General features: G+C 50.7%; 1 protein-coding gene across 1 annotated transcript in view; it reads right to left on the reverse strand.

Annotated features, from left to right (window-relative positions):
* COTL1 (coactosin like F-actin binding protein 1) overlaps nucleotides 1-17,443 on the reverse strand; it is a 52,005-nt gene extending 34,562 nt beyond the window's left edge. Inside the window, exons 1-2 of the mRNA XM_055299758.2 lie at nucleotides 17,149-17,443; nucleotides 16,835-16,917 (exon numbers count right to left, since the gene is read on the reverse strand). Coding sequence (XP_055155733.1) covers nucleotides 16,835-16,917; nucleotides 17,149-17,225 — 160 coding nt within the window. The 5' untranslated portion in view covers nucleotides 17,226-17,443. The remainder of the gene's footprint in view (nucleotides 1-16,834; nucleotides 16,918-17,148) is intronic.
* Between the last annotated feature and the right edge of the window lie 5,309 nt (nucleotides 17,444-22,752).

Consider the following 22,752-nt stretch of genomic DNA (forward strand, 5'->3'; position numbering starts at 1 on the left):
AGGCGTGAGCCACTGCGCCCGGCCAAGGCTCTGTTTCTTTATGTGATCCGCACTGTGTGGGTATCTGCGTGTAGGCACATCGTTTCTGCGTTGGAGCTCACACCGTAAATGCAGTTTGATATCCAACACAGGAGACTCCTCAAATGATCCCCAATTCATTGCATTTTCACTAGGTGTGAATGACCCAGCTTTCCTAGCTTGACAGAGAACAGAAGAAAACGAAGTACAGGATGGCCAGAGGAAAAGAAAGATGATTACTTCGGCAGAACCTCCAGGGTATAAGCTGATCTGGATACCCAAATTAAACCGAGAGCTAAAGGTTTTCCCCCTATGACAAAGCACTAGCACTTTCTTTCATGATAATTCTCTACTTCCTTAAACGGGAGTTAGTGTGTTAGACCTGACTCCACCCTCTGACTTAGAGAAGGGCGGCTGTAAGCAGTCCCTGGAGGCTCTGAGGACCTTATTACAGTATCTGTAGCATCTACAAGGAGAAGCTGGGCCACTGAGGGGTTCGGTGTCTGGCTCCCAATCACTGAACAGCCCTGGCACACACTGCTTTATACTCTTGTATCTGCTTTTCACTGTTGTGCTGCCTCTTCCATCGCTGTGGGTTGATATTTGACACTCACTGACAATCTGTGATATAGGGATTTTGCTGAAAAACATGCAGTCCCTACCCTCAAAAAATATACAGTCTACCATGGCAAACAAAAATGTAGTGTGTGAATACCATGACATTACTGCTATGGCAAAGAGTTGTGACTGGCAGTTACAGGTGCATCAAGGAAAGAAGGAAATCCACTCTGCCTGGGCAGCAGTGACCAGGACAGGCTTTGCAGAGGAGGTGATGTTTGATTAGGGTCTCTTTCTTTCTTCCCCCCGAGACAGAGTCTTGCTCTGTCGCCCAGGCTGGAGTGCAGGGGTACAATCTCGGCTCAGTGCAACCTCCACCTCCCGGGTTCAAGCAGTTCTCCTGCCTCAGCCTCCCGCGTAGCTGGGACTACTGGCATGCTCCACCACACCCAGCTAATTTTTGTATTTTTAGTATAGACGGGGTTTCACCATGTTGGCCAGGCTGGTCTCGAACTCTTGATCTCGTAATCCCCCCATCCTGGCCTCCCAAAGTGCTGGGACTACAGGCATAAGCCACCGCACCCATCCTGATCCGGGTCTTGAAGGATGACTCAGAGTTCCTCCAGAGAACAGGGTAAGGACAAAGAGGGTTCTTGTTAACAATTTGAGAGAGAGAGTGTGATAGAACTCCAGACAAAGCAACAGCCTCTGCTGGCAAGTTCAAAACGTCTTCCTCCACCAGCCCTTCTCTCTGTTTCTGACTCACCACAAGCCAGAAGGGCATATGATGCAGTTGATTATAACTGTGTGCAAAATAAGAGCTTAAAGGCTCAGAATGAGCTACAGGGCTCCTTCAGCTTGCTCAGCCCTACTCCAGGAGGGAAGGAACCTTGCTCCCTAGCACATCCAAAGCACCCAGACAATGCCCCACATGTACTCCATACATACTTCCTGAATAAATGAAGGGCACCTGCATGGCATCTTTGACTTCTCAGAGGCTTTTCAGTTCCAAATTTGCAGCTGCGCTTCAGTTCAACGGGTTGGGGGCGGGGCGGTGACATTTTATAAGAGTAAAACCAAGAAGATGGGCACAGTGGCTCACACCTGTAATCCCAACACTTTGGGAGGCCAAGGCAGGAGGATCGCTTGAGCCTAGGAGGTTGAGGCTGCAGTGAGCTATGATCGCATCACTGCACTCCAGCCTGGGCCACAGTGAGACTCTGTCTCAAAAAACTTTTCTTCGTTTAATTAAAAAAAAAAAAAAGAATAAAACCAATTCCTTCTCAGGATTTTTCAAGTGTGACTTCCACCCCCAGAGAGCAGGAATGAATAGACAGGCAGGAATGAACAGATATGGACAGACATAAGAAGTGATTTGTTCTGATGAATTTGTGGTTTAATAACAGTGCATGTGGCCAGACGCGGTGGCTCATGCCTGTAATCCCAGCACTTTGGGAGGCCAAGGCGAGCAGATCACTCGAGCTCAGGAGTTCGAGACCATCCTGGCCAACCCGGCAAAACCCTGTCTCTACCAAAAATACAAAAATTAGCCACCCATAGTGGTGCACACCTGTAATCCCAGCTACTCGGGAGGCTGACGTAGGAGAATCGCTTGAGTCCAGGAGGCAGAGGTTGCAGTAAGCTGAGATCATGCCACTGCACTCCAGCCTGGGTGACAGAGTGAGACTCCATCTCAAAAAAAAAAAAAAAAAAGGGTGCGTTGCTGGAGTCAGCGATGCCACAGTCAGCGATGCCACAGTCAGCGATGCCTGCATAACGAGGAAGCTGCTTCTCCACCTTTCACCTGCACCAAGGACGGTAGCCCAGAGGGGTGCAGCTGGCTTGAAACCTCAGCGGCTCGAGAGCCTGGAGACCAGGGTTCAGGTCCTTTCAGGCTCTGCCCCTTTCCTCCCATGTGACAATGGCCCAGCGACTTCCCCTCTCTGCCCCCCAGTTCCCCGGAGGCCTCTCCGTCTCTGCCTGCGAGCCCCTGGTGGGCGGGGGCAGACTCGCAGCCGGTTTTCCTTCCCTGTGGACTTTAACAACACTCCAGCCCGCAAGCCTGCATACACCAGCCCCCACGGGGACAGCTGACTCACTTTACTTTTCTACAGATTCACTTATTCATTACCCCATGCAACATCCGAGGCAGAACCTCCCCTCTTCCCAAAGGACTGAGGCAACGAAGCGTGACTCAGCCAGGGCTCTGGGCCAGGCTCTGGGTGAACACACTGGAAACCCGGCCGCGGGTACAACACAGCATCACAGCTCTGCCCTAAACACAGGGGGACCCACTAAGAGCCCAGGGGACCAGCAAGCCTCCCGCAGAGGTCTCCTCATCGGTGACACAGCACGTTGATCCTCATCAGAGCCAGCTGAGGGGGTGACGCCCTGGGAATTGGGCCTGCCACACAGAAAGTGTTGAGAAGCGCTAGGTGAGGATGATAAGGACAAGGCGGCCTTGGGACCAACGGTGACAATGGCAACAGACTATGAAGCGAATGGAGGCGGTAGGGGAGCCGGGAGTTCAGTGGGGAGAGGCAGGGCTGCGCTCAGGGAAAGAGGCGGCTCAGGGCCTGTGGGGTTGGCACATCATCCCTGGGGACCCAGAAGAAGTGGCAGAATAAGACTGCCCAGCTGCGAATGAGCCACAAAAAGGGCCAAGGCAAAGTTCTAGGAGGACATGAAACAAAAGTGATCAGAATAAAACGCATGCTGCTCCAGGAAAACCCGGGGCCACTGCGCCCTGGGCCCTGGCAGCTACCCACCCCCCACTTTCTACCCCGCACTCCCCACCTACCTTCCTCCCCGATGGCCCCCAGCCCATGCTCCCCACTCCCTACTACCCCCGCAACTCCTCTCTCCCTCCCGCTGCCCCACCACAGCCCGACCCCATGCTCCCCAACCGCCTTCCCACCCATGCTCCCCTCCCACTCCCCACCCACGCTCCCCCCTCCACAGGCCTCACCCCATGGCCCCCACCTACACTACTCCCCACTCCCCAACCCCTGTGCTCCCCATCCACACTCACCAGCCATAGCCCTCATCCCACGGCCCCAACCCCCTGCTCCCCACCCCACACTCACCCTCTACAGCCCTCACCCCCTGCTCTCCACCCTCACTCCCCACCCACGCTCCCCTCCCACGGCCCCCACCCCATGGCCCCACTAGGTTCCGGCCCTCCTGCCCACCCAGGAGCCTCATCTTCCTTTTGTCTTTACGCTTTTTAAACCTAAGATATTATTTACGCAGCATGAACTGCACCCTGTTAAAGTGTACATTTCATTGGTTTTCGGTCCATTCACAAGGTTGTGCACGGTGATGCACCCCACTGAGCTCTCCCAGCACGAGTGCCCAGCAGACCGTGAGCGCTCAGTTTATATTTGTTGGGGGGATGAGTGATCAAAGTCACCCAGGAAGAGAGTGTGGTGTTCCCAAGAATGGGCCACACAGCAGCCAGGTTTGGCCAAATCCAGAGAGCTGCAGGGTGGACACAGCCCTCTCTCTGTCCCTCTGTTAGGCAGCGGCCTGGAGGGGGCTGTGGCTGCAGGGGTCACACAGGGGCCGCCAGGAGCCTGGCTCTTTGCATCTCAAGCCAGGTTCTTTTCACCCCTCCCCCAGCTCCAGCTGACCCCTGGCCCGCCTGAGGCAGCAACAGCTTTTATTTGCAAGCCATGAACAACACACTCCATTTTATAAGCAGAGCAGAATTCTAGCCAGAAACGGGGAGAAAAGTGCTTCCGGGTCAGATCAGACCGCCAAAGGCAAGCCCGTCAGGCAAAAGTAGGGAAATCGGGATTTCCTGGGAAAGTCTCTCCAGGGCAGGAGGGAACATTTGGGTTCAGGAATTAAGGAGCATTGCGCCCCCAGACACACGCACAGGTTTTCTGTGTCAACAACAATGGCAGCAACGGCCTCTAAACAACAGTGGCCTCTCAACAGTCCCACGGCTCCCCCATGGCCTGGGCCTGGGCCTTAGATCTGCCCCTGGGTGTTCCACAAAAGAGCCTCCCGGGGTCTTCCCTTCTTGTTTCACAAAGATTTTACATTGCAAGCTGGGGTGCAGGGGGTGTCAGGAGTGGGGGCGAGAAGCACACGCGCCAGGTAAGAATTGCAGCCCGGCCTGCGTACTGCCTCGGCTGCGAAATGGGATAACAACAGGGCCCGCGATGCAGAGTCACTGCACGTTTTAAATGAAATCACAAGTGACTGTGGCAGGCAAAACAATGGCCCCTAAGACATCTATGTCCTAAACCCCAAAACTGTGAATATGTCCCTCACGTGGCAAACGGGCTTTGAGGGTGTGATTAAGGTAAGGATCCTGAGATGGGAGATTCTCCTGGGTTCTATGGGTGAGACCCATGTGATCACTGCAGTCCTTAAATGGGGAAAGGTGGGGAGGAGGGCCAGAACCAGAGAGATGGCATCATGAGGACTCGACCTGCCACTACTGGCTTTGAAGACAGAGGAAGCGGCCACAAGCCAAAGACTGCAGGCAGTCTCTCCAAGCACACAAGAAGGCAAGGAAATGGATTCTCCCCTGGAGCCTCCAGGAGAAACCAGCCCTGTCCACACCTGGATTTTAGTCCTGTGAGGCTCATGGCAGACTTTTGACTTCCAGAACTATAGGAGGATGCATTTATGTTGTTTTAGTTCCCCAAGTTTGTGGTCATTTGTTACAGCGGCCATAGGAAATTAACACAATGACCTTGGCTAATGCCTGGCCTAATAAAGGTCCACTGTTAACCGCTGCTATTATCAACTTATTTATTCATTACTGGCAAGGAAGCTTACCTAAGTACACAGGAGACAAAGTAAGAATAAGTGCATGAAGAAAAGCGTGATGACCATAAACTAAGTACAGAACTAAAAACAAGATCTATGGCGGGTTAATTTCAAAATGCGCTCATGAAATAAAACATTAAATGCTGAAGTGCCACGCCTGCCTTCAAAAACCAGCCTCAGGGGACCTGCCACTGCTGAGACCACTGAGCTGAATCAGAAAAGTCACAGGCACTTGTTTAAGTGGGAGAGGAAGGTGGCGAGGCCTGGGCTCTGGAGTAAGATGCCTGGGGCCAGAGCAGTCACATGGCCAGTCATAGCGGCCGGGAGCCTTGTGAACCACTGCGCTGTTACTTTGGAGGAGGGGACAGCGGGCCCTCCTGTGTGAGGTTAGCTCTCAGACGTCGGACTGTCACTCATTTGCCTACTCAACGACATCTGTGCAGGCTGCCAGGTACCGTTCCCAGTGCTGCCAATACTGCAGAGAACAAAGCTGAGCAGGTTGCTGCCCCATGGGGCTTGGATGCTCCCAGTAAAGTCACATGACAAACAGGTGCATAACTGCACATGTGGCTATGATCTTAGGCACTGCTAAATGCTGCAAGGAGATGCTTTTTGACTCCTTGTCACCTTCTCGAAGGCCATGTCTAGTTTCAGTGGTTGTGGGCACAGCCACTTGGGTACACCATGACATCCTGCCATGTCTAGCTGCTCAACCTCACAGAGGCACAGCCTGGAGTGCAGAAACGCTAAAGCCCCTAAAGGACCCCTCAACCAATGGGGGATAAGAGTCGGTGGCTATGTGCCCCCGCCTCCCAAGGCTGCACCCTCCATGTTCCTCTAAGGGTCCCTGCGGGATTCTGTCCCAGGTGCCCACAGCAGTAACTGTAGGATTCTGTCCCAGGCGCCTACAGCTCACAAGAAGTAGAGCTGAAATGTGAACCCAGGCATTATGGGTTCTCTTCTATAAGCAAGAGACAAAGGGGTGGACAGCCAGCACTTGCTGGGAAAAGCCTATGACCCAGGATTCAGCCCCTGACTTGGGCCCCCTCAAGGGAGCAATACACCCATGGGGGAAAGAGATCGGGAGCCAGCTAACTATGAAGGATGGGGATTCCCCGCCAAGGATACCACCCAAGGGACAAAGTCCCTCTCTCCAGGAGGACTTCGCCAAGGAGCTGAAGAAACAGACATGCACACAACCACCACACGGGACACCAGCACCACGAAGACAAGGAGGGCATCCGAGCAGAGGGAACATTCACACTGGGCCTTGATGGGTGTGTAGGAGTCCTCCAGGAAGGCAAAACAGATGAAGACAGTGCAGGCAGAGGGAAGAGAGTCCACAGGCCTAGGGAAGCGGGAAGGAGGGCAGCGTGGCACAGGGGAAGAGCTGGGAGCCTCGGACACAGATCTGGATTCAAAGTGAAGCTCTTCCCAACTGCAACGTCTCCAGCAAGCGACTCTGGCTCTCCAAGGAAAATGTCTGGTTTCTCCCCAGTGAAGTGGGGATAGCTTCTACTTGTGGGTGTCACTCTGCTCATTACTCCCTCAGAGAGAAGATAAATTAGATGAGCTAACACACGCAGAGCCCCTGCGTAGGGCCTGGGACTTGCGCATCCCTGAGGTCAGCATCATGTGTGTTGGAGACACGCACTGAAGGGATTGGCTGGCCAGCGCCTGTCATAAAGGGCACCCCGTGTCATGTCTGAGCATTTGGACCTTATGGGGAAAAGGTGTTGGGAGTGGCAGGCGGGGGAGCAACCTGACCTGAAGGTTAGAAAGCCACCCTGGCCTGGACTGCAAGCTCACTGGGGTCAGGGAAAGGACTCAACTCAGTACTTGGCAAAGGGCTTGGCACATAGTAGATGCTCAAGAAATATCCTGGAGAAGACAAGGTCATGATCAAGGGTGGAGCCCTAAGAAACGCCTAGACTTATCAGGCAGGAAGCAGAAGAAGCAGCAGAAGGAAGTGAGAATGACAGGAGAGAGACATAAAAGCAGAACTAGGCAAGTCTAGCCATGCAGAAGCAGAAGCACAAGCGAGGCGGACTATCTTTTCAGGAGGTGCTGGCCACTGGCAAATGCTGGAGGGAGGTAAAGTGGATCAGAGACAAAGAAATGACCACTAAATCTGGCAACTGGAATATTACCAAAGACCTAGGCATAGAGCTCCATGCTCTGGGTGTGGGTGGGCACCAGAATGAAATGGGGTAAAGAAAGGATGGGAGACAACGAGGTATTTATAACACCTATAAAACCTGTAAATAATGCTTTCAAAAAGTTTGCATTAACTTCTGAATATTTTCAAGGGGCAAAAACCCAATTCAACTAGTGTTTAGGGAATGCTTTTTTTGAACTTGAGACCCTGTACTTACCAGGACGATACACATCTATCATCCTTCATCATGGGTGACACGGCCACAAACGGAAAAGAAAGCACAAACATCAACATGCAGTAGACTAAAAGAGCCACCACAAAGCCCACGCCCCTGTGGACACACAAAAAAGCTACGCAGCGTGGCTCAAGGCCTCCCAGCAACAGATGTGTGGGCAAAGAAGGCAACGGGAGACTGGAAAGTGCAGAAAATTACAAAGGTAATGTTTTAGCAGCCCTTCAGGGTACCACTTAAAAACAAAAACCCAGCCAGGCGGGGTGGCTCACGCCTGTAATTCCAACACTTTGAGAGGCCAAGGCCAGTGGATCGCTTGAGCGCAGGGGTTCAAGACCAGCCTGGACAACATAGTGAAACCCTATCTTTACGAAAGATACAAAAATGAGGCAGGCCTGGTAGCAGGCGCCTGTAGTCCCTGCTATTGGAGACGCTGAGGTAAGAGAATCGCCTGAGCTGTGGGGCAGAGGTTGCAGTGAGCCAAGATCGTGCCACTGCACTCCAGCCTGGGTGACAGGGCACGACCTTGTCTCAAAAATTAAATTAAAAACCCAACATTGTTTCTGGAGCAAAGTAGGAACTCAACAAAATGTTTGTCACATGCAGAATGGACAGACGGTTCAGCACTTTGTAACTGCCCAAAGTCCTGTCACAGATTTGGAGCTTCTTTTTGATGTCACCTTCCCTTAGACCTTAGGAAAGAAAGCAATTTCTCTCCTTCCCTTCTCGCCCAAATTTCTGAAACCCGTGTGTGTATGTGCAGCTAGGGAAAAAATATTCAGGTGCAAAACAGCATGATAAATAGACTGCCAACTCTCTGTGTATTGTATTGCCATACATGCAGAGGTCATGCACAACAAGTGAATTTGACTCCTCAGCATTCCAGCTCCCTTCTTTCGGTAACTATACTCCAGTTTTCCATAGGAACCACCTCTCTGCCACTCTCAGTCTCTGTCATCCAGGTAGGGCCGATCCCATCTCCAGGAGGCATCCCCCAGGCCTGCACTAAGGCCAGTCAGTCTTCCTGGAGGCATAGCAGGCCGGAAAACGGGGCTGTGAGACAGGAGAGCGCAGAGGCAAGGAAAGCCTCCTTCAATCCTTTCTTCAACATGTATGCCAAGTGGTTAGCCGGACTCTCCTGACATACCTCCTATGATAGGGGCCTCACTTTCTCCTCTGGTAGCCCATTCTACCTTAAGGGCCTCTTCCTCTCCAGGTCAACCCAAAATCTATCTGATAAGGTTTGGCTCTGTGTCCCCACCCAAATCTCACCTTGAATGGTAATAAGTGTCAAGGGCAAGACGGGGTGGAGATAATTGACTCAGGGGGACAGTTTCCCCCATACTGTTCTGGTGATAGTGAGTTCTCACAGAACTGATGGTTTTATAAGGGGCTTCCCCCTTCACTTGGCTCTCAGTCTGTCTCCTGCTGCCACGTGTGTTTGTTTCCCCTTGTGCCATGATTGTAAGTTTCCTGAGGCCTCCCCAGCTCTGCAAAACTATAAGTCAATTAAACCTCTTCTCTTTATAAATTACCCAGTCACGGGTATTTCTTCATAGCTGCATGAGAACAGAATAACACACTATCCCTGAATTCCTACTGCGTGGTCCCATTTACCACATAGGGTTGGTGTAAGGTAGGAACACAAGAAGTCCACACTTTCCCCATGACAGCCCCTCAAACATCTGAAGACAACACTCGTGTCTCCCAAGGATCTCTCCTCTTGATCTCACAAGGTTAAATATGCCCAATTTCCTCAGTCAGTTCTCACATGAGAGGCTTTAAATTCCTTGTCCAGCCTGGATTCTCCTCTCCTCTGAGACTGTGTCCAGCTGCCTAACCTGGAGACTATGGCCAGGACTCTTTTAGATGGAAATTAAATCCAGAACACACTCACACTGGCCTAAGAAAAAATATTACTTGGCTCATGAAAGTGAACCATCTGAAGAGAAAGCTTCAGGCATGGCTGGATCCCAGAGTTTTAAGGCACGTCACCTGTCTCCACCCCCACCACCAGGCTCTGTTCCTGAGTTCTCAGCAGGTACTATCTATAAATGGTAGACACACCCTGTGAGCTCCAAGCCGTCATCATTCTTATTTGTTTTAATCCCAGAGAAAGATAAAAAGACTCTTTACCAACAACTCTGTCCAAAGTCTGAGGGATGAATCTGATTGGCTAGATTTGAGTCACAAGGGCCCTTGAACCAATCAGTTAGCAGAAGAGTGGCTTGCTCTGATTGGACAGGTCTGGGTTATGTGCACTCTCACAGGAACTACATTGCCTGACCAGGATTATTATGAAATGGAAGGGAGAGGTTCCCCCAAAGGAGGGAATGCTGGACAGAAAAAAACATCAATCCCTACATCTGTCTCTGTGACGTTTTGGGTTAAACACTACTGGCTGACCAGAGCCTCATGGGAATATCATCTCCACCCAGACCATCATCCAACAAATGTCACAGGGCACCTGCGTCCAACCAAGCTGATGCTGCCCTTCATGAAGAAGGCTTTTCTGGTAACCACCCCACATCTCAAATTTATTTCAACCTATCCATTGATATGCAACACCTTCCGAGGGTGCTACTTTAACAATAACCACGTTTATTGAGCATTTACTCTGTGTCAGGCAGTATTCCACAAGCTTTATATGGAACATGCCAGTTTATCCTTACAGCAACCTACATGCAGTCATTATCCCCATCTTTACAGATGAGAAAACAGAGACTCTGGGAGATCTGCCCAAGGTCACACAGCACAGCAAGGCTGTCGTTCAAAGCAAGGCGCCCCAGCGCCACCACTGATGCTCCTAACCGATCAGCTCTAAAATCTGCACCAACAGAAAACTGGACTCATTCCCAGATGCCTGGATTCCTTCTAAAATAAAACTGCTTGCAACACATAATTTGAGGTCCATGGATAGAGGATTGGTTTAACAATGTTACATTTGTAAGAGAGAAACTACGTAGCCATTTTTAAACTGGTATTGCAGAGTAAGAGGGGAAGATAGGGAGGAAACTTTGGAATTGCAGTTGTTGGGGGAGGTGGCTCGAAAATATCTATGATCCCCTTTTGTAGTAGAACTACACACAGAAAAATATTTCAAGAATATAGATAAAAATGGAACCAGTGGTCTGTCCTGGGCGATGACAATAAAATGTCAGCTCCACAAGGACATGGGCCTTTTCTGCTTCTATATTTATCCTCAGTGCCTACAATCGTGCCCCACAGAGTAGCAGTCCCATATGTTGAATGAATTAAATGAATAAACAGGAGAATGAAGGAATAAACGAATGAAGGAACAAGTTCCTGAGTGTTTGCAAAACTATATCTGTACTATATCTACTTGGTATTCTATTCTTTTGGTTTAGTCTTGGTTTATGAGTATGCTACAAAGAATATGGATTATTTGAATGGTGCAGAAACAAAACGTGATTTCATAAACAGCCCCAGCCACTGCCTCGCCACACATACATGATCTGTAAGCCGTTTCTGCTGTGGTCAGGTAGATCATATGACCAGTCTGGTAAATGGCCCCTTTCCCTCCACCTCTACCAGTTCAGCCCTGATTGCTCCTGGCTCCCAGTGGCTCTGTCAGGTGAACCTGTGACCCTCCAGCCCAGCTCGGCACCCATTTCCTTCCCATCATCTTTCCCCCTTCCGTCTTCTTGGTGCTCTTGAACGCTACTTCCACATCACTTAAATTCCACATACAAAAATGGCAATCACAGTAATTGACATTTATGGAGCACTCACGATGTCCTAAGCAGCATAAGGACTTGCTTCCTTAATCCTCCTAATGACCGCACTGTAGCAGGTTACCAGATGGGTAACTTACCTGCTCCAGAGCACACGAATGGCAGGTATTTGAACCCAGGCAATCGGACAAAACCCAAACCTTGAACCACTGAGCTAAGCACCTCTCACCATTCTCCTTCATGCAGACCCGGGCCAAGGGTCTAATGTGTGTCCACATGGGGCCAAATGCCTATTGCATACCAGCCTGAGCCAGATGCCTACTTTGTGCTGAGCGGGGACATGTACTGAAAGCTTCTGAATGGAAAGCATAATGCCTCCACGAGTGCTATCAGAGTAAAAATAATTACTTGAGGCCGGGCGCGGTGGCTCACGCCTGTAACCCCAGCATTTTCAGAGGCCGAGGCGGGTGGATCACTTGAGGTCAGGAGCTCGAGACCAGCCTGGCCAACATGGTGAAACCCCATCTCTACTAAAAATACAAAAATTTGCCGGGTGTGGTGGCACATGCCTGTAGTCTCAGCTACTTGGGAGGCTGAGGCAGGAGAATCACTTGACCCCGGGAGGCAGAGGCTGCACTCCAGCCTGGGCGACAGAGAAAAACTTTGTCTCAAGAAAAAGAAAAGCAGTGGTAAGGGTACCAACACACACCGTGGCCTGTGCTCTCATTTTAGGTGCATTACTTCAGTGAACCCTCCCAGTCACCCTCGGAGGTAGGCATGTCAGGATCCCCATTTTACAGACCTAAAAACTGAGGCACAGAGGGAGGGACGCACTTGCCCAAGGCCACACACACAGTGAGTGAGAAGCAGAGCTGAAATGTCAATCCAGAATGTTTCTTTTCTTTCTTTTTTTTTTTTTTTTGAGACAGAGTCTCACTCTGTTGCCCAGGCTAGAGTGCAATGGCGCGATCTTGGCTCATTGCAACCTCTGCCTCCTGGATTCAAGTGATTCTCCCACCTCAGTCTCCGAGTAGCCGAGATTACAGGCGCCGGCCACCATGCCCGGCTAATTTTTGTATTTTTAGTAGAGACAGGGTTTCACTATGTTGGCCAGGCCGGTCTTGAACTCCTGACCTCAAGTGATCCACCTGCCTTGGCCTCCCAAAGTGCTGGGATTACAGGCATGAGCCACGGCGCCCGGACTAGAGTGTTTCTGATTCCAAAGTGTACTCAGAGTTGAAATGAAGAAGGAATCACACTAAGCTAGGTGGGCGGCTGAGTCCTAAATGAGTTGAGATGGGGAAGAGGAATTCCTCATGGTAGAAACCTCCAAAATCAAAAGCACCAAGACGGGAAATGTTACACTGCTGGGCCGCAGGTGTGTGAGGGAGGCTGTGTGGAGCTACTAGAAAGGAGATATGGGTGGGGACAAACAGACTAGAAAGCCAAGCAGACAGCCTGAGTGTAATCCAATGGGCAGAAGGGAGCCATAGAAGGTTAATGAGCAGAGGAGTGACTTGATTAGAAATGTACTGTAGAAAGAATTACCCCAGCAAGGGAGGACAGAGTGGATACCAGACAAGGAAGATTAAGGGCAAATAGACTGTTGCTATAAAGAGGAAGGCAGAGATGTTAAGGGGCAAATGGACACTTTTGTGAAAGCGGCATGCCATTCTTCCCTAGGAAGCCTCCTCCCCAAGTCAGTCTCCTGGTTTGGATGGGGCTGCCCCACCCCCTCCCCCCCTCCAGAGGTGGGCACGTGATCCAGGCCGGGCCACCCAGAGTCTCCGTGATTGGTCTAGGGATGGGCACATGACCTCAGGGCCAAGGACAGTCCAGGGACCCCCAAATTCACTGGCAAAGAGGCTTGCTCCGTCTCTCCACCAATACGGCTCTGCCCAGAGGCTAAACCTCCCTGCTCCCTGCAAGAATGGAGGTGAAGGATGAAGACAGAGCTAGGAGGAGGAGGAGAGGCTGTTTGGAGTTTGGGCAGCCTTTGCTGCTGCTAGAACTTCCCCTGGAGTTTCCAACCTAGAGACCACAGTGGATTTTCTGCTTACGTTCATCTGCACTGGGCATCTCTCACCACCCTTGCAAGGTCTCTGACCATCCCAGGCAAACTGAGCCACGGAGCAAGAAGCAAGAGCAGAGGTAGTGGAGGAGCAGGCAGCGAGGAAGGCCGGGAGCCAGGCAAGCTCGGGAAGAAGCAGCGCAGACCCAGAGCAGGCAGAAAGATTGGGAAGATGAGTGAGGGGGTCGGGGGGAACTGGCCTGACACCCAGTGGCCCTCTGGAAAACAGCTCCTAGGGAGCAAAGGCCAGGCCAGGAGGCTGGGGAGAGATGAGGAGGGGAGGCTGGGTGGAGAGATCCCATTTTGGAAAGCCCTGGGGGAGGAAAGGGAGAAGGGACAGTAGCCTGAGGCGGGAAGGCCAGGGAAGGGGGTGTTTCAGATAGAATGCCTGAGTGCCACAGCAGGGAGGGTTGGGAAAAGAGCAGGACCCCAGGAAGGCCCACACCCTGAGTTTATAAGGAAGAAACTGGGTGCTGTTTCTGGCCTTCCAAGTCTGCTGGCCACCTTGTGACATGTTTGGAAGCAGGAAGCCTGAGCCAGAGTGGAACCTTTCTTCTCAGGCCTGGCAGGATACCCGGCAGGGAACTGGGGCCACAAAAGAGCCCTCTCTGCGTCACAAGTGGGCAAACATGTCATTTGCAACCTGCAAGCAATCCCATGAGAGGTGAGAATCGAAACGACCTCCTCAGAAGCCAAGAGCACATGCCCCGAGCCGGCCTGCCTGGGTTCAAGTCCCGACTCTGCCACTTTCTAGCTGGGTGAACACAGGAGGCCTATTAACTTCTCTGGGCCTGTTTCCTCATCTGTAGAATAGAAACAACCTTAGTACCTGCCACACCGGGCTGTTCTGAGGCATGACCAAGATAACGCACGTTGAGCGTGGTGACTACTATCCAGCCAGTGCCAGTGTTGAGTCCATTGTCCCTGGGTTATGAGGACACGACGGCAGGAAGGAACGAGCTTTTCCGCGAGGAACAAGAGCAGACACGGCAACCATAATTCTCCTATGCATTGGTCCAACAGATGGCTGGGGAAAGAAAGCACTGCAGCTGAAGCTCCCATGGCCCATTCATGATGATCCACACACAGCAGGGGAGCATTTTTAGCTTCCTCGCCAGACGCGCCACTCCCTACTCCCGTCCCTGGGGGGCAGGGGGTGGGTCTGAGCAGAAAACCACAAGCCTGTGGGAGGAGGGAAGTGTTCTCCCACTACACCAGAGTGGGCCGAGGCCTGGGAGCATCTGCCAGGATTCTTCTGATGGGATGGATGCTTTTTCTCATCACCTTCTACTTGCTGGAGAGAACAGGAGCTTCAGAGGCGGAACATGGTTTGATGGGGGAAGGGAGCGATGGGTGACCAGCGGGAAGAAAGAAGCCGAATTTAGGGAGGGAAGCTGGTCTGTAAAGCATAGCCTCAGACCCGGCAAAGCAGAAATACTGCTGAATCCCCTGGCTGTTCACTAACTGGAGGGGAGAAAGTTAAGAGTTTGCACTTACCCCACTTGCAAAAGCATTCAACCACAGAGGCGGAGGGACAGAGGCCTGGGTTCAAATCCTGCCCTGCCAACTCTCCACATCGTTGCAGTGCCTTATGCTGCTATTTTAGGCCAACTGTTTACCAAAGCAATGAATGAATATCTAGAGGCAGCGCTCAAGGAATAATTTTAGTTGTGTGTGTGTGTGTGTGTGTGTGAGAGTGCACGCACGCGGGTTCTTAGTATCACCCAGCCTCTAGTAGTCACTCCACAAATATCCTTTGAATTGAACTAAATGCAAAATGTAATTTGATTATGGAAGCAGTTAAGGAAAGAAACACCCACATGATCCCTGGCACAATTTTGTACTTTTTATTTATTTCGCAAACAATCATGTAGCTTGTACAGGCACTGTTCTGAGCATTGTATACATACCGACTCACTTATCCTCACAACAGCACTGTGAGAGTGCAGGTGAGGAAAACCAAGACCCCCAGAGATTAAGGAACTTGTTCCAAACCACAGAGCCAGGAAGCAGCCGTTCAGGGATTCAAACCCACACCGTCGGCCAGGCGCGGTGGCTCACGCCTGTAATCCCAGCACTTTGAGAGGCCAAGGTGGGCAGATCACCTAAGGTCAGAAGTTAGAGACCAGCCTGGCCAAAATGGCGAAACGCCTGTCTCTACTAAAATTACAAAAAATTAGCCAGGCGTGGTGGTAGGCGCCTGTAATCCCAGGTACTCAGAAGGCTGAGGCAGAAGAATCACTTGAACCCGGGAGACAGAGGTTGCAGTTAGCTGAGATTGTGCCACTGCACTCCAGCCTGGGCAACAGAGCAAGACTCTGTCTCAAAAAGGAAAAAATAAATAAATAAATAAATAACCCACACCGTCTGGCTCAGGGTCCACGCCCTAACCTTCGGGCTGTGCTGCCTTTGTCCGAAAGTTTGCATCCAACTAAAGACCAGAGATGGGAGGGAGTCGCATTCTCCAATCTCTTTAAAAGGTCCCATTACCAAATCACAGAGCCTATGCCACTACTGAGGGGTTTATAGCAATGCCTGCCACGTGGTCTTTCTTTTCATGGTTCACAGACCACAGGGAAATGCCTAAGGCACACATATCTGAAGTATACAGTCTGATGATTTTTCACGTGGGTACACACCTGCATAACCCCCTCCCAGATCAACAAATGTCTCTACAGAGACATTTTCAGCTCCTAGCGGTCCGAGTGCTGTGCCCCTCCCAATCAGTGGCCATGTACCCCCAAAAGCTAACCTCGATTCTGACATTCACACCATAGATTAGTTTCGCCTTGTCTAGAATTTATAAATGGAATCATATGGTGTGTACTCTTTTGCATCTGTTTCTACTCGTCAAATTAAAAATCACATAAAATCAGCACACAAGCAGACAATGATAGTGGGAGAAAGGAGGGCGCGGCTGAGTTTCTTTCCCCTCCAAGCAGCCCCCTAGCCTGTTCGTATTTGGGCTCAGTGAGTGATCAAAGGGAACAGTGGGAAGAGCTGGCCCTGGAGTTTGGAAACACAGGAGTTGAGCTTGGAAAAAATCAGTGAACCGCAGGGGGCAAAAGAGCTGCCCCGCCTGGAGAAGGCAATGTGGGATGGCGGAGGCAGGTGGGTCACTTCTGTTGCTTCGGATGTCCAGAGGGGAGAAGGTTTTATGAGGCCTTAAAACGCTCACATCGGGTTCCTCCCACGCCATGCGCCAGGGGCACCCCATGCGGCCACCGGTTCCTCCCGGGTTCGCTCTGGCCAGGGCTCCCCGGGTGCAGACAACCTCCCAACGACCGCGCATCCGCCCGGCAGGCGCGCCTCCCTACCTGTGCACTGCTGGATGAAGTGCTGGTACTCCGCTCCCTGCTCGCCGGGGACGATGGTGGAGCCGTCATATTTAAAAGTCACCCTTTGGATTGGGAGAAGAAAAAAACACACACACACATCAGCGCTGGTGGCCGCGCGGCGCGGCGCTTGCAGAGGACAATCTAACAGACGCGCTGGCCTCGGAGAAGCCCGCGGGGGCCTGGCACGCCGTCCCGGTATAAGGCGAGGAAGACAGCGCGGGAGGCCGGCTCGGTGCACGAGGCCCCGCGCAAGCCCGGGGAGCGGGGCGTGGAGAGGAATGAAAAGTTCCTACCAGATGACGGCCGAGCCGTCGTCGCGCACCAGGTTGTACGCAGCCCGGCAAGCCTCTTTGTCGATCTTGGTGGCCATCGCCTCGGGGCCGCAGCGGGACACTGTCCGGGGCGGCCGAGCGCGCCCCTGGCCGGCGGCGGGGATGGGAGCGCGGCGGGTACGCGCCGAGGGCGCACGGGCTGGCGGCGGTGGCGACGGCGACTCAGCGCCTGCGAGCTCCGAGCGCGGCGACGGCTTCCACTGCGGACGGAGAGCGCGCGGGGACCCCAGGCCGCGGCCCGCCCCGCCCCCCCACGCCCATTGGCCGCCCGGGCCGCGGCCCGCCTCTTCATTGGCCGCCGGGCTGCTTGGGCGGAGCGTCTTGATTCTCCGGCGGCCAATCCCAGCCCGGAAGGCTTGCGCAACTCCGCGGTGGGGGCTGGAGTAGGGGCTTTGCCTCCTCCCTCCCTCTCACTCTCCCTCCCCCGCCCCCCGCTCTCTTCTCCTCCAACATCCCTCTTCTCTCTCCTTGTCCTTCTCACTTCCCCTCCTCCCCTCCCCACCCCTCCTGGAAACTCCCACTACCCCAATCCCCTTTCCCACCCCGCCTTCCTCCTCTCCCTCCTCCTTCCTCTTCTTCCCCCCACTCCTTGCTTCCCCCACTTCCCTGACCTCTTCCCCCCCTTCCCTCCCCCTCTTTCTCCCTTCCCCCCTTATTCTTCTTCCTCTCTCCTCCTCCCTCTTCTTGCCTATCCCAGCCCAAAACTTCTCCGTCCTCCCTATTTCCTTCTCCCCAAGCTCTCTTCTTTCCTCCTCCTTGACCCCCTCCCCTGCTTCCCCCTGGCTTCCCCTCCCTCTTCTCCACTTACCCTCCTGGCATCTCCTCCCTCCCTGTCCCCTACTCCCTCCTCCTATTCCCCCTCTCCCTCTTCCTCATGCTCCCCACCCCCCTGCCTCTGAGGCTGCAGGGCTGCGGAGCTCCGCAGGGGACCTCCACGTGGATGATGTAATGCATCAAACCCAAGGAGACAGGCTGGCCACTGTCCCTACCCCAGCGTTTGGTTCCATGGATTCTAGGTGGGGAGGAATTGGAAAGAATGAAGCATTTTAAATAGGAGGGGGTAGAAAGTGGACTGCTTCCAAAACGCTGGTGGGCTCTCGTTTACTCTGGATTCTGGTAATTTGCATTCCTATCTTAACCTCTCCCTTTGGGCTCCTCTGAAAGCAAGAGCTGCCTCATTCTGTCTTCCTCATTCCTTCATTGACTCATTCATTCATTCCCTCATCCAGCCATTCCACAGAGGCCACTTACAGCGTCCAGGTAGGTAAAAAGGCAGGATCCTGAAGACTGGGCTCTTGAGTTGCATCCAGTACTGCCACTTTCCAACTGGGGGCCATTGGAAAGCCTCAAAACCTCTTTTAAATGACTCCTCAAATGGGAAAAATAGTATAACTCACATCACTGCTTTGTTTTAAGTTTAATTGAAATGATATGTGGAACAAATATACTAGACATTCGATAAAATGTCATCATCGTTGGTTACTAAGTGATAAAAACAAATCCTAAATAGAAACCCAAAAGGTCAGGGACAATGTCCAATTAATATTAGAATTCTCAACAAGCAAAAAAACAAAAACGAGAAATTGAATGAATCAGTCAGTCAATCAATGGGTAGTTGAATGGGTGGGTGGACAGGAACACAGTTTCAGAAGAGTAGAGGCAGATGCTGTTATAAACAAGACAAAAAGAAATTCTCATTTCATGCCCCACAAAGCAGTTCCTACCTAACTCCTTGATAAGGGTAATGGGACAATTGGCCATTAGAAAGAAGAACAAAGATGGATCCTTTGATCAGGGAAAATTCCAAAAGGATCAAAAATTTAAACACAAAGGAAATCAGACCAGTCACAGTGGATCACGCCTGTAATCCCAGCATTTTGGGAGGCTGAAGTGGGAGGATCTCATAAGCTCAGGAGTTCGAGACCAGCCTGGATAACATGGCGAAAGCCCATCTCTACTAAAAATACAAAAATTAGCCAGGCGTGGTGGTGGACGACTGTAATCCCAGCTACTTGGGAGGCTGAGGCAGGAGAATCGCTTGAACCTGGGGGGCGGAGGTTGCAGTGAGCTGAGATCGCACCAATGCGCTCGAGCCTGAGCGATAAAGTGAGACTCTGTCTCAAAAAAAGGAAATCACAAAAGTGCCAGAAGAAAATATGGGAAGCTTCCTTCTAAACATAAACCATGTTACCCAAATCCAAATCCAAAAGCCATTGAAAAGATGAATACATTCAAGCATATAAACAGTGATCCAGGAAAAAAACAAAAACAAAAACAAAGCCATACAATACCACCTCTTGCAAGGTGTAAAAATAAAAAGACAAAGCAGTAAAAAGTGTTTACAACTCCAGTAAATTAGTCTTGCTAAAATATAGGTAAGTCAACCTTAAAAAAAAGAAAATGAAAAGAACAGTTGGCACAGAATATGACCAGACAGATTAAATGATCTTAAACATGCGAAAAGCTGCTCAACCTCAACTCCTAGTAAGAAAAATGCAAATTAAAGCAAAATTGAGATACCTTTAAAAAATAAATAAATAAACTAGTAGGTTGGCAAAAATAAAAAAACTTTGACAAACCCACTTTGCTGGGGAGGCTGTGAAGATCCAGGCCCTCTTGTACATTGCTGGTGGGAGTGTGAATTGACGCAACCCCCATAGAGCCACCAGGGAGGCCAGTTAGCAATGTCTAGCAAATTTACAAGTCTGTGTGCCCTTGATCAATCCATTTACCCTATAGGGTCAGTGGTGCCCAGCCCTGGCTGGACATGGGAATCACCAGGGTTCCCTGATCCCACACCCAGACATTCTGATATAATTGGTCTGAGATAGGCCCTGGGTATGGAGTTTTTTTTTGTTTTTTGTTTTTTTGTTTTTTTGTTTTTTGAGATGGAATCTTACTCTATTGCCCAGGCTGGAGTGCACTGGCGTGATCTCGGCTTACTGCAACCTCTGCCTCCTGAGTAGCTGGGGTTACAGGTGCATACCACCACGCCTGGCTAATGTTTGTATTTTTAGTAGAGACGGTGTTTCACCATGTTGGCAGGCTGGTCTTGAACTCCTGACCTCGTGATCGGCCCGCCTCAGCCTCCCAAAGTGCTGGGATTACAGGCGTGAGCCACCGCACTTGGCCTTTCTTTCTTTCTTTATTTATTTATTTATTTTTAAGGCAGGGTCTTGCCTGCCTCAAAAAACTCTGTCACCCAGGCTGGAGTACAGTGGTGCAATCTCAGCACACTGCAGCCTTGACCTCCCAGGCTCAAGCGATCCTCCCACCTCAGCCACTGAAGTAGTTGAGTCTACAAGCACGTGCCACCACGCCTGGCTAATTTTTGTGTTTTTTTGTAGAGACAGGTTTTTGCCATGTTGCCCAGGCTGGTATGGAACTCCTGAGCTCAAGTGATTTGGCCGCCTCGGCCTTCCAAAGTGCTGGGATTAGAGGTGTGCACCACCTGTATGGGGATTTTTGTAAAGTCCCCTAGGTGATGCTTATGTTCAGCTGGGGCTGAAAGTCACTGCTATAGATAATAGATACAACTGTATGTGTGCAAAATATATCCAGGGTTATTCATTGAGCTTTATTTTTAAGGCAGAAGGTGAGAGCTAACCTAAGTCCCCATCAATGAGAGGCTAGACGAATAGGTAATAACGCTGGTGAACCATGCAGGACTATGAAGCTGTAAAAGAAAGAAAGGATGAGGACCCTCTATAGATGCTGATATGGAACATTCTACAAGATAGATCATGAATAAGCAAAGCTAGCTACTGAACAGTGTGTTCAGAACAATACTACCTTTTGGGTAAAATGGGGTGGGGTGTTAATATTGTATTTGTTTTGTTTTTTTTCAGACAGTCTCGCTCTGTCACTCAGGCTGGAGTGCAGTGGCGTGATCTCGGCTCACTGCAATCTCTGCCTCCCGGGTTCAAGTGATTGTCCCGCTTCAGCCTCCTGAGTAACTGGGGCTACGGTGCGCGTCACCACCCCGGCTAATTTTTGTACTTTTAGTAGAGACAGGGTTTCACCATGTTGGTCAGGCTGGTTTCGAACTCCTCACCTCAAGTGATCCGCCCGCCTCGGCCTCCCAGAGTGCTGGGATTACAGGCGTGAGCCACCGCACCCGGCCTGCATTTGTTTATATTGGCATTAAAACTTCTGGTAGAGAACACAAGAGAAAAGTAACAGTACCTGTGGTGGAGGTGAAGCAGAAAGTCAGGCAAAAAGGGTTAGGGATTGGGGTGGGGGGTGGGGGGTGTTACTATATACCTTCTTATTTCAGTTTAGTTCTTGACCATGTGAATGTATTATCTGTTCAGAATGCTAAACTACCACCCAAAAACGTGGCTGCCATACTGAATTCGATCCTCAGTGTCCACGGTTCAGCGTTCCTGGATGAATCCCATGAATGTGCTGGGAACTGGGAAGCCCCACTTCAGTCCTCCTTTCGTTGCTGTTCTCTTTCTAGTCTTGTTGCGATCGCCCTCTACCGGACCGAAAGTGTAAGGGATTGGTTTGAAAGAGAACCCTGATTTTGAGCACCTTGCTGTCCATTTGCCCAGCTAAAGGAGAAAAATAAACCTCATATCAGAAATAAATATGCTGTGTAAATATTTATTTAAATTGCAATCCATGTGATATAAAACAGTCTAATTCAATTAATGTATCTTTAAGAGAAATGAAAGTATTTGACACTTAACTATGTGCTATGCACTGTGTTAAGAACTGGGGAAGTAGGCCAGGCACAGTAATCCCAACAATTGGGGAGGCCGAAGCAGGAGGGTTGCTTCAGCCCAAAAGTTTGAGACCAGGCTGGTCAACATGGCAAAACCCCGTCTCTAAATAAAAATAAAAATAAAAGCTAGTCAGGTATGGTGGCAGGTGCCGGTAATCCCAACTCGTGAGAGGCTGAGGCGGGAAAATTGCTTGAACCAAAAAAGATCAAGGCTTCAGTGAGCTATGATCGGGCCACTGCACTCCACCCTGGGCGACAGAGCAAGACCCTGTCTCAAAAAAAAAAAAAAAAAAAAAAAGGAATTGGGAAGTGCTATAAATTCATCCATCCATCCATTCATTCTTTCCTGGCACTGAGCCTATTTCATGTCCAATGGGGGTCACAAACTTACTTGCCTGTAGGGGGCAGGCATGAAATGTAAATGAACCAAGCACAGACCATGTAAGAAAATTTGTTCCAGAAATGGTGATCCTCTCTGTTCTGTCTTCCTCCAGGTGAAAGTGTCATGTTCAGAGCAGCTTCCTCATCCAAAGAGGGTCACTGGTTCTCAGCTCTGCCATAGTTTGTATGCACAATGCCAAGTTTCTGGTTATTTCGGCAAAGCAAAAAATTTGGATGTCTCTGTGAAATCTCTTATTCCTACATTTGGGTGATAAAAATGTGACATACAAGAGCTATTTGTATGGAAATGTGAACTAGACTAATATCTCCCAGTCCTCTCAGGGCTTAAAGTCTATTATGGGTGACAAGCATTTACTTCAGTGTGGACACTGTTGGTTGTCAGCAACAGAAAACTCAATTCAAATGTGCTTGAACAACAGAAAAAAAAAAAGTAA

The sequence above is a fragment of the Symphalangus syndactylus genome, chromosome 11, assembly GCF_028878055.3.
Source record: "Symphalangus syndactylus isolate Jambi chromosome 11, NHGRI_mSymSyn1-v2.1_pri, whole genome shotgun sequence".
NCBI lineage: Eukaryota > Metazoa > Chordata > Mammalia > Primates > Hylobatidae > Symphalangus > Symphalangus syndactylus.